Source organism: Stegodyphus dumicola, chromosome 6, assembly GCF_044657685.1.
Source record: "Stegodyphus dumicola isolate Sdum_Otavi_A_Nest chromosome 6, ASM4465768v1".
Classification (NCBI taxonomy): Eukaryota; Metazoa; Arthropoda; class Arachnida; order Araneae; family Eresidae; genus Stegodyphus; species Stegodyphus dumicola.
The window spans coordinates 66,431,707-66,447,945 of record NC_140773.1 but is presented as its reverse complement, the minus strand read 5'-3'; the positions used below and the strand labels follow the sequence as shown (position 1 = coordinate 66,447,945).

At 31.7% G+C, this 16,239-nt stretch overlaps 1 protein-coding gene across 1 annotated transcript in view; it reads left to right on the top strand.

The window, feature by feature from the left end:
- Positions 1-16,239, top strand: part of LOC118192283 (uncharacterized) — a 58,963-nt gene that overhangs the window by 15,882 nt on the left and 26,842 nt on the right. Inside the window, exon 5 of the mRNA XM_085819661.1 lies at positions 7,926-8,024. Within this exon, the coding sequence (XP_085675787.1) occupies positions 7,926-8,024 (99 nt within the window). The remainder of the gene's footprint in view (positions 1-7,925; positions 8,025-16,239) is intronic.

Sequence of the window (16,239 nt, the reverse complement as noted above, 5' to 3'; positions counted from 1 at the left end):
ATATAAAAACTATGTAACTATGAACTATACTTTAAATTAGTAATAGCTCCTTAATTCCTATTTTTAATTTGGGCGCTTTCCTTTTTTATTCTAGAACTTTAATAACTTTTTCTAAACTGCGTGATATCTGAAAAACTAATTTGACACTATGTCATTTTAACCTACTGCGCATAGGATTTAGCTAATCAGATTAACGAAAGATTTTACTATAATTATCGTAATATGCAATCCAAATTCACACTCTATTTTTCCTTCTTCTTTCCTTAAAGTACACTTAGTCGATTACTACAGCAAATGCGAGTAAAGTACACTTAGTCGATTACTACAGCAAATGCGAGTAAAGTACACTTAGTCGATTACTACAGCAAATGCGAGTAAAGTACACTTAGTCGATTACTACAGCAAATGCGAGTAAAGTACACTTAGTCGATTACTACAGCAAATGCGAGTAAAGTACACTTAGTCGATTACTACAGCAAATGCGAGTAAAGTACACTTAGTCGATTACTACAGCAAATGCGAGTAAAGTACACTTAGTCGATTACTACAGCAAATGCGAGTAAAGTACACTTAGTCGATTACTACAGCAAATGCGAGTAAAGTACACTTAGTCGATTACTACAGCAAATGCGAGTAAAGTGTGCTGCTTTCTGATGGATCTACGAATCGCTATTACATTTTGAAACACTTTAGCTGAACTTTAGCAGATGGAAATATTTTTGCTTTTTGCGTTTAATTTTAGATAACGGCACTTCTATTAAACACACGAATTTCAAATTCCACACACAGGAAATCCATAACTTCTTTATTAGAATTTGGTCACTTAATTTCAAAACACACAATAATTTTAGTTTCTGTCTAAAATACTTATGTGTGTCTTTAAATTTACCGAAAGCCACTGAGATAAAATCATTAAAGTTAACGTGTTCAGAGCTGGAAACATATGCTAGAAATTTATGTTTTAATGAATCTTAAGTATCTATTTTGACACACTCGCGAACATGGAATGCTAATGCTTCCCTTTTCAAAAAATTCGAAACTGAGGATAATATTTCTTTTTCAAAAAGTTTTTTTTTTTTTTAAATTGCAACGTTTTTTTTTCAAAGTATGTTAAATAACTATCAAAGAGTTAATCTTTTGTTCCATCAAAAACGGAACAGATATGTGAACATAATTTAATCTACAGAAACAATGTCAGAAACATTTTCAGATTTAAGATCTTGTTTGCATATAAAATTTTGCTAAAATCAATCAAATTTAATATCTTGTTTGCATATAAAATTGTGCTAAAATCAATTAGATTTAATATCTTGTTTGCATATAAAATTTTGCTAAAATCAATAAATCCTTTGCTTAAGAATAGAAGGCAACATTAAAATATTATCAGTAAATCTTATAATATTAAAATTACGTTACTTTTTGAATTATGAAACACTTTTTATAACACACTGAAATCAACACATTTTATAACGCGCTGAAATCAACCAAATCATGATTTTTGAACTTGTAAAACGGAGCACATAACTTTTCTCACGTTTTTATCTCACGTTTTTTTATCACTTTTGTTTCGCCTTTTAACCTTTTTCGTATAGTTTAAGGCAATCAGACTGATAAAACATTTTAGTATTATGAATATCGTTACAACCCAAATACACTTTCTCTTTTTCGACATTTTTTTCTGCTCTAGCTTTCACACGACACTTGGGCCGCTGTATCGTCCAATGTTTGGAAATGGGCTAATAAGTTTTAAAATTGTGGTGTCCATTCAGCACCCATAATTCTGTTTGAAGCAAATATTGGGTCTTTGAAAATGCTTTATCCCAATAATAAAATTATACTGAATTAAGCCATGTTTGTTGGCATGTCCGTTATATCCATCTACATAACTCTGTTAGTCTATGTACGCAGTTTGGAAATCAGGGCAAGTCATCTGCACCATCGAATCGTTATATACATACATACATACACACATATATGTATATGTAAACAAAACTGTAGATTATTAAGCACAGTTTATTTGTATGTATAAACGAGTGCGGAAAACCAAAGTAAACTTAGTAAAGTATAAAATTATGTGCAATTTAACAAATGAAAATTAAGTACAATTTAATTAATTAAAATAGCATCAAGAAATAAAAATAAAATAATAATTAATTATTGACTAATAAATAAAAAATGCTGACATTTTCACGGGATATAAGTCCCTTTCCATTACGCCTATTATTAATTAGGGAATACTGATTAACATTTCTGTCTTTATAGACTATTTGAGAGAACATTTAATATTTATATATTTAATCAATTCTTAAATAGCTCAGAAAAATACCCCTATGTTAGCTTAGTCTGCTAAGCGAAAATATTTTTTACATGACGTAAAACTATTAAATGAGTAAAATAAAATATACAGAAGGTATAGCTTGAAATACAGTGGAAAAATCTAGATTAAAATGACGTCGTTTGTTACAAAAATAAAGCAATACTATAATTTCAAATTTTGCTTACTGCAGTACTCTTGCTTTTTTATTTAAATAACCTTTATTAGAGAAAATATTTAAAAGATTAACTTATTTCGAAGAGCACAAATGAAAATATTTCTCGGCTAACTTTTTTTTTTTGTGCAAAATGGTGGTCTGAAAATTTGTCCTTGTAGTTTAGCAGGATTGTACAATTAAAAGCATCTATTTTCCGCTAAAATTCCAAATAAATTCTTACGTGTAAGCACATCATGACTGACAAAACTGTTACCCTTTTTCTGGAGAAAGTTGTTGGCTAACTTGACAAAAGTTGTTAGCTGGCGTTAAATACCAAACTGAATGCTTAATTTTATTACATAAATGATAGCACTGTTCGAAACCTCTAAGAAGAGTAATGCAGGACGCGTAATTACGTTTTTACGTTTTAAGATTTGTATATTTTGTAATCAGTACTTCTTACGTAAGTTTTCTGTATATGGTTTCTGGCAGCTATTCTTTTAATAACGATTTAATTCCAAAACTCCCTCTAAAACCAATAAAGTGTGAGGATTATTTGCCGCTATTTTTCTGTTTTATATTTCCTTAATTTTAGCCTGAAATCGTTTTATAGTTTTGATTTAACCAGAGCTAACTTTCGGGACCATCATTACATATTTTTCTTTAGAGAAATGTTTCCACATGTTTTCCATTCGCCAAAAACGTAGACGTCAAAAATGAAACATTTTTTTTTTTGCTAAATTAATGCTTACATATAAAAATTTAATTGAGATTTTTATCAAAAATATCTGCTATTAAAGATACAACTCTGCTACACTCTACAAGGGCAAAGGTCTTTAAAAATTTTCAAACCGCCAGTTTGCACGAAAAAGAAAGTTTAAGATATACGGCATTTTTCGTGCTCTTAGAACAATTCAATCTTTTAAATATTTCCTCTGAATTTTGCAATCAAGTAATAGCGGAGTACCATTTAAATCAATAAAAAAATAGCAGAAAATGCTATTATGGCCCGGTGCAGAGGTCAGTGCTCATTGCAGATGACCACAAGGCATAAATGTTCAGCATCACATTAGAATTGTATCAGTATTTCGAACAGACCTAAGCCCTCTCCACACGAACAGCATATAGACGGACAACATCTTCAATTTGGACTGTTCTTTTCGGGTATAACAGTATTTAACCTTTAATATATAGCAATACATTATTTATAGCAAGAAACATTTCGTATGCTTGTTTTTAATATTTTAACTGAATTTTGTAATAATTGCACTTTTTAAACATTTCGAGTTTTCCAAGTTTTTGTTTGAAATTCTCCGTGATTAAAGATTATGTCCTCCTAAACTGCTGCGCTAGATGTAAAAAAAATGGTTCATATCTATTTAACGGTTTACAGAATGTCATTTCTATCAAATGTTTTGCGCATGAAATAAAATTTCTTAGAATCAAAGTTACTGAAATGAGTCATATTAATACGTATTTTCTTTCACTAAGCATACATTCTGAATCTATAACTGAATCTCGACAACAGCTCCGGGATGTGTGAACATAGTTGTGCTGCTATGTTTCGTTAGAAACTTTTATTAATATACTCCTCGAGGATATTGTCAACGGCTTTGTTGTTCCTGATAAAGAGGTGGGATATTTTCCTGTGTATCTAATTTTCGATTAATATTTTAACACTGATGACTACTTTTTAAAATTCATTTTCAGCTTTAAAAGTTGTTTTAATAACTAATGCCGATGTACAGTAATAATACTCGTGCTATAGGAGATAGAAATAAAAGAAAACTGAACTTGCTTGACATTATCTAAAATCTGCATCTTAAAAAAATCTAGAGTAAGTATCTAAATTGAGTTTCTATGTTTTAAAATATGCAGATAGTTGGATTTTGAACGTGAATTTGATTTTCAGCTTAGAAACTCTTATGGTCTTATGATCATTAAGACTTTCTTTTCTCTTTTGCTTCACTTTTATAAATGAAGCAAAAACCTGTGTTAGGCGTAGATTTTTAGTATAGAAACTCTACCGATTTCGACGGCGAACAAAGTCTCTCTTCATCAGGAGTAAAGAAATCTGCAACTGAAAAGCCAAGTTACCAAAAGGAAACCCTAAGGAAATCGAGAGAGACAAAAGAGTAGCGCCATCTGTTAGTAGAAATAATAACAAAAATTGAAGAATTAGGATAATAGAGATTTAAAAGCGTTAGGTAGGACTAGAATGATTTTAATCATTAACTAAACACGGTAAATTTTTGTGAATGTGAAAAGCTTCAATAAAATCTAATTCTCCACGGTGGAAGAAGCTTTCTGGATAATCTTGCACACCCAAAGTCAAAATTGTGACTAAATTTCCAACTGTGATTAGCAATCGAAGACTTGCAAATTTCACGTTTTCAGACATAAGATTCATGTTCCTTAATGCGAAACCTTAATGCTCTTTAGGTTTGGCCGACGTAGTTTGTTAATCGAAAATTTATGGAGATATAAAGTAAATAAAAAGCAAATTCTAAATTTAAATTCTGATTTCGAGGTGCACATATGTGCACATATGCTCGGCTGGATAATGTGCGTTCATATTTTGTGGCTCTGAGTGCAGCCGTCTTTCCACAGTGCGAGGCGCATAGATCTTTACATACGCACACTCACACACATATCTCTCTCTTTATATATATATACGCTTACATACATACATGCATGCATACATACTTTCATTCATACATACTTGCGTACATACATGCGTATATTCATATTCACATACATACATACAGATTCTTCATTATTTGCTATTAAAGATAAAGCAAGAAATATCAATCTGTGCGAATATTTTCTTGCACATTGTTTCTCAAACGTTTACGTGGTGTAGTTTCTCGTAATAATTGCCAAGGGATGTACTGAAATAAAGATGGATTTAATATTTCATTACATTACATAATCAGTTGATTCTAGACTGAAAAGTTTATTGTACGTCAGTTCATATCTATTAATATAGAAGTTTACGGTACGGTTTAGTCGGAAAACCTCTTTTTTCAGTTCTCTGCGACCAAGACTATTCAAAACATGTTGTCATTTTGTGAACTGGATTTATTGGAGACTTTCCACATCCAATCAAATTTTTCTCTTGTAATTAAGGATTAAGATTCTAACTCTTATCTACAACGCTGGCTCCAAATATAAGTGACAATGGCGTATGCCTAGGTCATCAACTTTCGGAAGAAGCCAACTAAATGTTTCGCAGAAATACCAGTTAAATAAAAGTGTACTTCGACTTGAGTTATTAATGCCTATATTTTATACGACACGCCAAATGCACTGATAGCTGAGGAGCCAGCCTATCTATATATTGGTTTATACCGTAAATAATGCCTTTTTTTCAATTGAAATGAAAATCAGAGGAGACGAGATAACTCCTTACATCTATTTTCTATAAAAGTAGATAATAAGTTTATTTATTGTTTTCATTAATGCAGATTTTGAACACAGCAGTTCTATATTAATAGATATTTTCAAAGGTAAATAAAAGTGACAAAGGTGCATATTCGGCATATATTGCTTTAAGAGTTCATTTAAACAACTATTAATAGGAATGTCAGTGCAATAGATGGAGATCAGACAATAAAAAATAAGCGAGTGTCAACGATAGTTTCATAAATACACAGAATGAAATTCAGCCTAGACTATAAACATCTTCCACTAAGATCTGTAGGGTTTGACGAGGACATTCTGCAATCTCTAATGCAATAAATCCCATTGTAATATTAAGAACTCGCAAAGAATGAAAAAATTGTATTTTAAACTCAAAAAAGAACTTCGTGTATATCTTAATTTTGAAAAATAAAAGAACTCTAAGAAAGCGTGTTACTTATGGGATGATCCAATACTTCGAAAACATTATTTATTTGCTTCCCCTTTAGTTTTCTGTCGAAAGGTGACATTAAGAGCTTCTTTATCTATTATTTACCCAATATACTTGACCTTTCTTCAGTGTTTACACGTAAGCACATATATTACGCCAAATGATTTTGCTAATTTTTTGGTTTCTTTAGCATACAACAAATTTCAATGTTTACGTAATTTCAGGTTTTATCTGAAGGCTTATCATTTAGCTTTTAATAAAGTACTTTAAGTATTTTTCATTAAAGATTCTGAAAATATTTCTAGAGAAGTTATCTAGAGATAAGTTTTTATCAGTTTTTAATAAAGTATCAAGTAACAGGGTAAATTGCATTAATTTGCACGACTAGTTTCAAGGTTTAAATATCAAAACTTCTTTCCAGCTGCAGGAGGGAAAACAAAGAAGAAAAGGCATGTGTTGATGTATAAAAACAGATAAAAGATTTGGGTAAGGGATTAAGGAAAGAAACAAAGCTACTTGCGCTACTTTTGTTGTAGCAAACAGAAAATGAAAACAACTATGAAATAATTTCCTAAAAAGGTGAAGGTAAGCATGGATTGGAATTTGATGAGTAACTAGAACTGAAAGATGTTTGTGAACGTAGAAAGGCCTGCAGAAAATCTAGTTCGCCAATGCAAGATGTTTTTTGAATAATTTTGGCGATAACAGATAACTTATTTGTATTTATTCATTTTTCACTTAATATATATCTTAGACATCCGCCTAGGGTTTTAGTATATTAAGTATTAGTAATGTAAACATTACTAATACTTAGTGTGAAATTTCAAGGTTGCCTTAGTTTGATCAATGTATAATATTTAACTTTGGAGAGGAATACTAAGTCCTGTACATACCCGAAATTTATAAATATGGGACGACACAGCCGTATTTACCTTCAACCTTTAAGGAAATCATTTCATAGCTGCTTACAAGTTTTGTCAATAGATGGCGCCAACATCTTTTTTACTGAACTGGAATTTTCTCGAAAATTTTGGTCTGTTGTCGAAGCACATGCTTCTCCGTCGTCATTTTCATTCTTGTAAGTGATGAAACAGATTCTGTTTAAAGCTTCGAAATTAGTCACACAAGTTTATGAAACATAACATTACGCTTTAGTATCTCCAACATTTAGTATTTGTTTAGTTAATATAATAGTTTAGTTACATATTAATTTAGTTAACATGCGATTAAGTTTTCGTGTTCTGTATGAAAATGCATTTAATAAAGAATTCTTAATCCTTTAAAAAACTGATACTTATTAATATGATATGTGACTAAGTAAAGTGAATGTCTAGCAGGTTGGTTGGAATTTACTAAAAAGACTAGCTTTTAAACTTTGTAGATGTATTATGTACGTATAAAATAATTAAAGTTTGATAATAATTACATAATATATTCCTTAAGCAATACAGCACTTTTTTACTTTTTTTTTTTTTTTTTTTTTTTGTAATCAGGGAAAATCAAAAATATTTCTTACAATGAAAACAAATATTTGTTACTTCTCTTGAAATTCTCTATGTACAAAAATTATAATTTAACAAATTATAATTGTTTATCTCTAGCGTGCGGGACCTGTTATTTTAGTGGCGACATCTATGTATATGCTTAATAAACCCGTCATTGGTCTAAAAGGTTCTGAAGAAGGCGAAGCTACTGGAAAGGTAAGTTATAAAACTCATACAGATAAAAAATCGTTTTCTTCTTTTTCGGAGATATTTAGGCAACAATACGTCATGTATTTAGAAAAACAAATTACTGTTTTACTAGTTGCTTTTGACAAATATTCGCTGGCCGCTTATAGGAGGTTGGCGAGATGTTCGAAAATGATGGTACAGCGTTTCATTTTTTTCTCAGTGTCTATCCTGGATATGATCCTGAGATTGCAAAGTTTTTCATAAAGAAAACTGTTTCAATACTATGGATGCCAGACTTCTGTAAACAAGAAACCTAAGCAGCATTGTCTCACAGCATTGGACACAGATATTTTTTATAAACAGGTGTTGATTTCATCAACGTCTGTCTAAAAGTTGCCTGCTTTCTTCTAGTGTAAAACATATGCTGCTACTTATAAAAATTTAACCCTTTTACAACAATTTAAGGTAACCTCTAAATAATTAATGATACTAAAATTTAGGTCATTTGTATATAAAACAATAAAAAATGTAAAAAAAAGATTAAAATATTTATAAAAAAGTGTAATTTTTAATATTTTTTTTTTTTTACACAGCATTTTAAGGTACTCTAAAAATATCAAAATACGATGCTAAATAATGTAAAAAGATTTAAATATATATATAAAGCAATGTACACCTAAAATCAAAAAGTAGAAACTAATACACTAAAAAAAATAGTTTTCTAAAATTTTGCAAAATAAAATTATAAGTCTGATATTCTGAAATTGTATCCTAATTTTTTTTATCTTTGTTAATTAAAATGAATTTTTTTAGATAATACTGAAATCTAGATGTAATATCCCAATTAATGAGATTTCCTTGCATAACCATAAATGGTTCGCATAATTTCTGATAAGTTGAAATATTATCCCTATATTCACTCATGAAAGGTTCAAATAGATTTTGATATCTATAAATAAAATCCAAGTGAACAAACAACATTTTAAAAATGTCTTATTAAATCGTCAGTTAAAACACTGTCTCGAGAAATCTCGCCCCAATTAACAGCCACTTATTTAGACTACAACTCATATTCTCCTAAAATGGTTTCCAATCTAACACTTCAATTTTTAAGTAAGGTTCTTGCTCGAATTTTTAATTTAAATATATCACTCACGTGAATATGTGTAAAACATTATTTAACTCTACTGAAATTTGAAGCTAAAATAAAAATGTTTTGACTAATTTCATTTCGAGCTTCAACATTCTAAAGTGAAGCTTTGCAAAAATAATGTGATTTTAACATCCTCTTCTACTAAAAATTCAGAATCTTTATCCAATATTCCACATTTTGTAAATCTTGAAAAACGAATAATACTCCATTCTTTTTTATGTTGAATTGTGATTGAACTAAGTGAACTAACATATAAATGTGTTTTTATGAAGTCCGAATAAATTATATTATTAATAATATCAAAAGCACACTTTTTTATTGCAGCAACTCGATCTTTTATTGGATTTCCAATATTTTCTATTCTTTTCACTTTTGAGTCTATAATATCTTTAATTTGGAAATATTTATCTTTTAGCATTTTTTTTCAATTCTAATATACTTTCATTTATTCGAATTATTATCAAAATTTTCTTCCTTAATTCTTCCTTCTATTATTTTAATATGTCTTGCATTTGAGTAAAAATTATCAAACTGCTATCCAATTTCGTAATTTTTTCAATTAATTGATTTTTCAATTCAAAATAATTATCTTCTGTATAGGTGAATACAAATTCTTTATTAGTAGCATCATGGTTATCTGCAGGATTTATTTTTTCCTTTAAACAGAAAACCATCTGAAGGAATAATACAAGATTTTAAACATGTTTTTAAAAGAATGAATTGCAAAATTTATATTAACAGATGAAAGTACTGAATTTACACGAAAAGTTACACAATTATTTAAAGATTATAATATTAATTGGTTTACCAATAAAAATCAAGAAATTAAGTCCGCTATAGCAGAGAATTTAGTAAAACTATCAGAATAAATGTTATGAAATATTTATTTGCATTAAACACAAGAAATACATCAATATTTTAACTCTTGCTTAAAAATTATAAAATTCATAATATAGTTCTATAAAAATGACACCTATTGAAGCGAATAAACCCGAAAATGAATAAAAAGATTATTACAATTAATATATAGATTCTGTAGCTAACAAACTTTTAAAAATGTCTAAATATAAAATACGAGACCGTATTAGAATATTTAAATTTAAAACGTTTTTTACGAAAAGGCCAAACGTTATGGAAGCGATTTGTATTGTTTCAGATGTTATAGAACCAAAAATACTGCCATATGCGTACAGTTATAGAATAAAAAACTTAAATGGTGAGGAAATATTTTATGGAAATGAAATGATAAAAATAATAAAACAGACGATAAGATTTAAAAAAATTTTAAAAAGAAAGAAAATAAATGTTTAATAAAATCTTTGGGATATCTTGAATTTTTCTTTAATACCTCTGCTATAAATGCCCCATAGAAACCAGTAAAACTTTTTATGGGTACCCATATTATTTTATGGGTTTCTATTGACTTTTACTGGTTTCTGTTGGTCTGTGGGTTTTTCGTACTGGTTTCAAAATGCCCCATAGAAACCAGTAAAACTTTCTACTGGTACCTATAGAATTTTTGTTGGTCTCTACTGACTTAAAAAACTTTTGTCAGAAACAATAACAGTAATTATATACACCACACACAACGAGGTCTCAATTTATATTGTACCTGTGCCTGCATCCACTGGTACTATGCCATTGTGTCACTGGTAAAGTGTTCACATACTCCACAAGAGAAGAAGTGTATCGTCACAGGGGTGCCTACAACTCGTCAAACACCACCTTAAACATCTTAATCTACACCAGGTAGAACGTACCAATTTCACATGTGTACTGAACAGCTGATCAGTGCATCAAATGCAATAATTCATCATGACCAGTGCATCAAATGCAATAATTCATCATGACCAGTGCATCAAATGCAATAATTCATTAATAATATTAGAGTACATGTTAAAGTAGCTCACCCATGGACCGCTAAAATCTGAACATTGAACTTGGACCAAATGGAACACTACCTACCTAATTACCGCAGTGCAACATTCAATACATAATAGTCTTGCTGATTTACCCCATTCTCTTTGCTTGTAAATCATTGCATTAGGAAAGTATTCGGTAGTAAGAAGTTTAGAAGCACAGTTGATATACAGGGTATTTCAAAGATCATGGGACAAACTTGGAGGTGTGGTGGAGCTTTCTAAAACATGCATTTTTTATAGGAATGTAGGGTCTAAAGTGACGGGTTAAGGCAGGAATGAAAAAAAAAAAAAAAAAAAAAGAGAAGAAGACACGAAAGGAAAATGTGCTTATGTACAAAATCAACGCAAAGTGTTTCTTTGTAGCAATACAGTATTCACAATAAATGTTCAAAATTGCGACCACCAGCAGTAATACATGCTTGGTAACGTCGCAGAAGGGATTGACGAACATTTTGAAAAACGGCATGCATTTCGCGCAAGCTTGCAGCCGCAATGGATAGTCGTGCAACGAGGTCCTCCAGTGAGTAAACGGTTGTCTCGTAAATCATGCTCTTCAGATGGCCGCATAAAAAAATCCAAGCTGGATAAATCTGGTGAACGGGGTGGCCATCGAACGGGTCCACCACGGCCAATCCATCGGCCTGGAAATGTCCCATCCAAGTAATTGCGGACCCGCACGTGGTTATGGGCTGGTGTACCATCATGCTGGAATCACATGCGATCACGAACGACAGCCGGAACATCCTGCAGCAATTCCGGTAGCACCTCTTGCAGAAACATATAACATAAGCCATTTGTACATGCAGGTAAGAGGTATGGGCCTATGAGGTAGTCGTTAACAATACCCTCCCACACATTTACAGAGAAGCGGGTCTGGAATGCATGTGGGCGTGTTCCATGTGGATTATGAGTAGCCCACACGTGCATGTTGTGGCTATTGAAGATGCCGTCCTGTGAGAAAGTTACCTCGTCCGTGAATAGCACATCCGATGCGAAATCCGCCTACGCCGCACACTGCTGCAAGAGCCAATGACAGAAATGAACTCGAAGAGGGTACTCTGTCTCTTGCAAGGCTTGGACTCTGTGCAAATGGTATGGGTGCAAACAATTTTCATGCAATACTCTCCAAACGGTAGAATGACTCAGCTGCAGACGACGTGCAATAGCTCTTATACTTGTCTGAGGTGAGTCATGTACGATGTTCAAGATGGATTCTTCAATGCGAGGTTGTCATGCACTTCGTTTTCCACTTCTAGTGTCAGAGGTAGCGTCAAATGACCCGTTTTCACGCAGAAAACCGATGCAACCTCTCGAGCATTGTGTGCTTCGGCATACGCCTGTTCGGAAACCGTTCCTGGTACAACCGTAGCGTTGCTCTGTCGTTCCCATTATCAGCACCATACATGAGATGCATGCGTTTTCCGTGTGCGTTAACTCACCCATCACGCTCGAGATCAGAGTTGCGAATGGTCCTCTGATACATCGGTTCGTGGTTTGTCCGGCTCACTAACACCCTCTACCGCTGCATTGCCAGCCAATAACAGCTGTAGTTCCTATTACTGTTAGTGTTCCCTTTTTTTTTAACATTTATTGTGAATACTGTATTGCTGCAAATAAGCTCTTTGAGTTGATTCTGTACATAAACACATTTTCCTCTCGTGTCGTTTTCTTTTTTTTTTTTTTTTTTGCGTTCCTGCCTTAAGCCGTCACTTTAGACCCTACATTCATATTCGAAAAATGCATGTTTTAGTACGCTCCACCACCCTTCCAATTTTGTCCCATTATCTATGAAACACTCTGTATATATATATATAAGAATGGAAAATATAGCAATTAATATTTAAGTGCTATAAGCTTTTACAATGAAATCTGTCTTCTTTATTTATTTGTAACAGAATTTTGCTATCCTTCCTAAAATTAGTTTGCCAGAATAAATGATAAATTAGACTCTGTTCTTCGTGATACGGGGGACTCATAACACATATTTACTTGCAGGAAGCAGATATTTAATTGATTATCAACCAGTTCAAAGATATAACAAGATTGTAAGAGAAATTAAAGTCACAGTTAATAAGCCATATATTGCTTTTTTTAATTAAAAATAAGTGAAGTAGCTGAATAATTTGAATACCTTTTTAAGGTTTGACATAGCAAAATTTTTGTATTACTATTTTTTGTTTCATTAAAAATGCTTTATTTATTTATTTATGGCATTACTATATAGTTATTTACTGAAACATTTGTAATTTCACTGTACTGGTAAAACAGCTTCAGTGACTATACTGCATTTACTTGTATATGGCATGATCAAACGTGCAACAATGTTGCCTTGAAAAACGTTTAATGCATTTTGCATGAAAACGAAAGAGTCTGTTTATACTAACTTGATACGCTCTAGGTGCTCGACTGAAAAGCTAATGTGTAGCCGTTCCTCAATAGACACTAATGCCGGCTAGCTTTAAAAGGATTTATTAACAGAGCACACAGGAACGGTTACAAACAAAAGAAATATACATAAAAAATGAAACATATACCAAATGGAACATCAAACATTGAGAATAACATAACATAGTAAGCTATCATCATGGCGGCTGGAGGTCGACTGACGTTTTTTCATATCGCCACGAGATGGCGTTTAAATAAAATAGTTCGGTTACAGTTCATGAGTTCATGGCGTGAATAAAATAGTTCAGTTACACTTAACTAGGTCTGTTACATCCTATTTTTGGCATCAGGCAACACAAGGAGCGGAGTTTTGAACTCTCTGCCTTCGAGAAGAATGATTTGTTCGGTGCGAAGTACCTCTTTTTCAGATACCAAACCATCAGCGAAAGACACCTGTAGTGTTGTCTTTTCAAATACTGCATCTTGTTTTTGCAGAATATGATAGAGGGATTCACTTGCAATTGAGTGACTAGCACCAGTGTCGGCGAAAGCTGTACCGGAAACACCACCAATACTAATTCGAAATACAGCAGTCCGAGGGGAAGATAAACAGGATCGGATTTGGATAGTGCCAAAATTTGTTGAATTTGAAGTCTTTGGGGGGTTACAGTCTGAACATTTAGACTTGATAAAACCAGTTTTTCCGCACCCATAGCATGTTAAAGGAGGTCGCGTTCCTTCTGTTTGTTGCTGACCACGATTTAAAAAGGTTTTATGAGTTCCCTGTATGTCACTTGTTCGATTTTCTACTTTGTGTTTGGATGGATTAGTCGGTTTGTAAGAATAGTTTCGCCTGCCAGGAAGTTCAGTTTTATAGTTCGTATTTTTAACACGTGCAGCGTCATAATCATCCAATTTCTGTACTAATTCAGATGAACTCTTTGTTTTTCCCCAAGTATCAATAAAATGCTCCTTAACGTCACTACTGACTCTTCTTTTAAGCTGATCCGTCAGGACTAAGTCTTTGAGTGATTCAAAGTCTGTAACATCGAGACTATGAAGCCACTCTTCGAGATAATTGTTTAATTCGTAAGCAAAATCTTTCCATAAGGACCCAGGGTGTTTTTGGTGTGTAGTAAGTTTAATTCGAAATGATTCAGCATTTAATTTGAATTTTTGTAGCAGAATGTTCTTGATGTAAGAATAATCTTCTAATTTGTCTTTTGGTTCTCTTAAAATAATTTGCGAAATGTCTATAGGCAGAAGAGGTAGGAGATGAGTGATGTAATCTATTTGTTTTATATTAACTTTCTCACATTGTCTTTCAAAAATTTGCAGGTGGGTTGCAATGTCAGTTCCTGTAAATTTAGGGATTAGGTGTTGAATATTTGTTCCAATAGCTGCATTTGAAGCAAAGGCGGCATAGTTAGGGTTTGAGCTAGCAGCTGCCAGGTTTAATTTTAAACGTTCCAATTCTAATAAAAGTTCTTGTTCTTTTCTTTGACGTGTCTCCAGATCGTTGCTTTCACGTTGTTTTTGTTGTCTAGTTTCGATTAAAGTTTCCAGAAGATTCCTGGTAAAAGCCTCATCATAAGTGTCAGAATTGACAATAAGATCTTTAAGATCTATTACTCGCATAGTGTCGTTTACAGTGAAACCCAGTTCTGCAGCGAGAGATTTTAAATCCTCTTTTCGTGCTTTGGCAAGGTAAGCCATAATTATATGAGAGGTCAGGGGGGAGGGAAAAGATGAAGTTGAATTTGTTGTTATTTCGATTTTATTCACAATACAGTATTATAGAATTAATAATTATACCTTTAAGTAAAATGTATATATCCCTATTAAACAGCATGTATGAATGTAAACAATGTTACTCGTACATTTATATACCACTATTAAACAGTATTTATAAATGTAAACAATAATACTCACAAAGTTTATTATTTCGAAGTCGTAAAAATATCATAAAATGCCCTCATAAATTCAACTTGTATCAAGAAAATAACATATAATAAATTGCTCAAAAATTGTTTACTACTTAGCAAAACATACAAAACATACATAAATGTCTTTCCATAAGCTTTTATATTTAAGCTGAATTCTTCGAAATCTTAATCTTAACAAAATATTAAGCTGATTAAGCAACACACACTTAGTAACTCTTTTACTTTATTTAAATAGTCATTCGATTTTATTCATAATTATTTTCTTTCGCTTCAAGAAATATTTTCAAGACATGCATTCATTAAAGGAAAACAATCGTATTTTCTTAAAGTATTATACTATAATCATTTTCTCAAAATGTTCGTCGAAAGATAAATCAACAAGTACAATATTTTATTTTATGTAGAATAAAACATTTAATAAGGAACAACAGCACTCAAAGGAAATAAAAATAATAAAAGATTTGACGTAAACACATCATAAATCATCGCTAGTCTAAACATTTCCGCGGGGGGAAAACATCTGCTGCTGTATGTCAGAAGCGAAACTAATAAATTCTAATGAACAACGTCAATGAATATATTCAAACTTTAACATCAAAACATGTATTCAGTGAAACAATATTATTTACAAATTAATTTAATATGCGCATTAACATTTTAAAATAACAAATTGCAATTCAAGAAATAACGTTTGGTTAACAGAAAGCCGTTTGCTTTCGTTTAATACTCTTATGTAGTCTCAATAAATGAGATTTCAGTAAAGAATTTACATTTGCTTTAAGAAGCAACTTATAATAAATAATCAGTTTAAAAGAACTTTAAACTCAGATTAAACG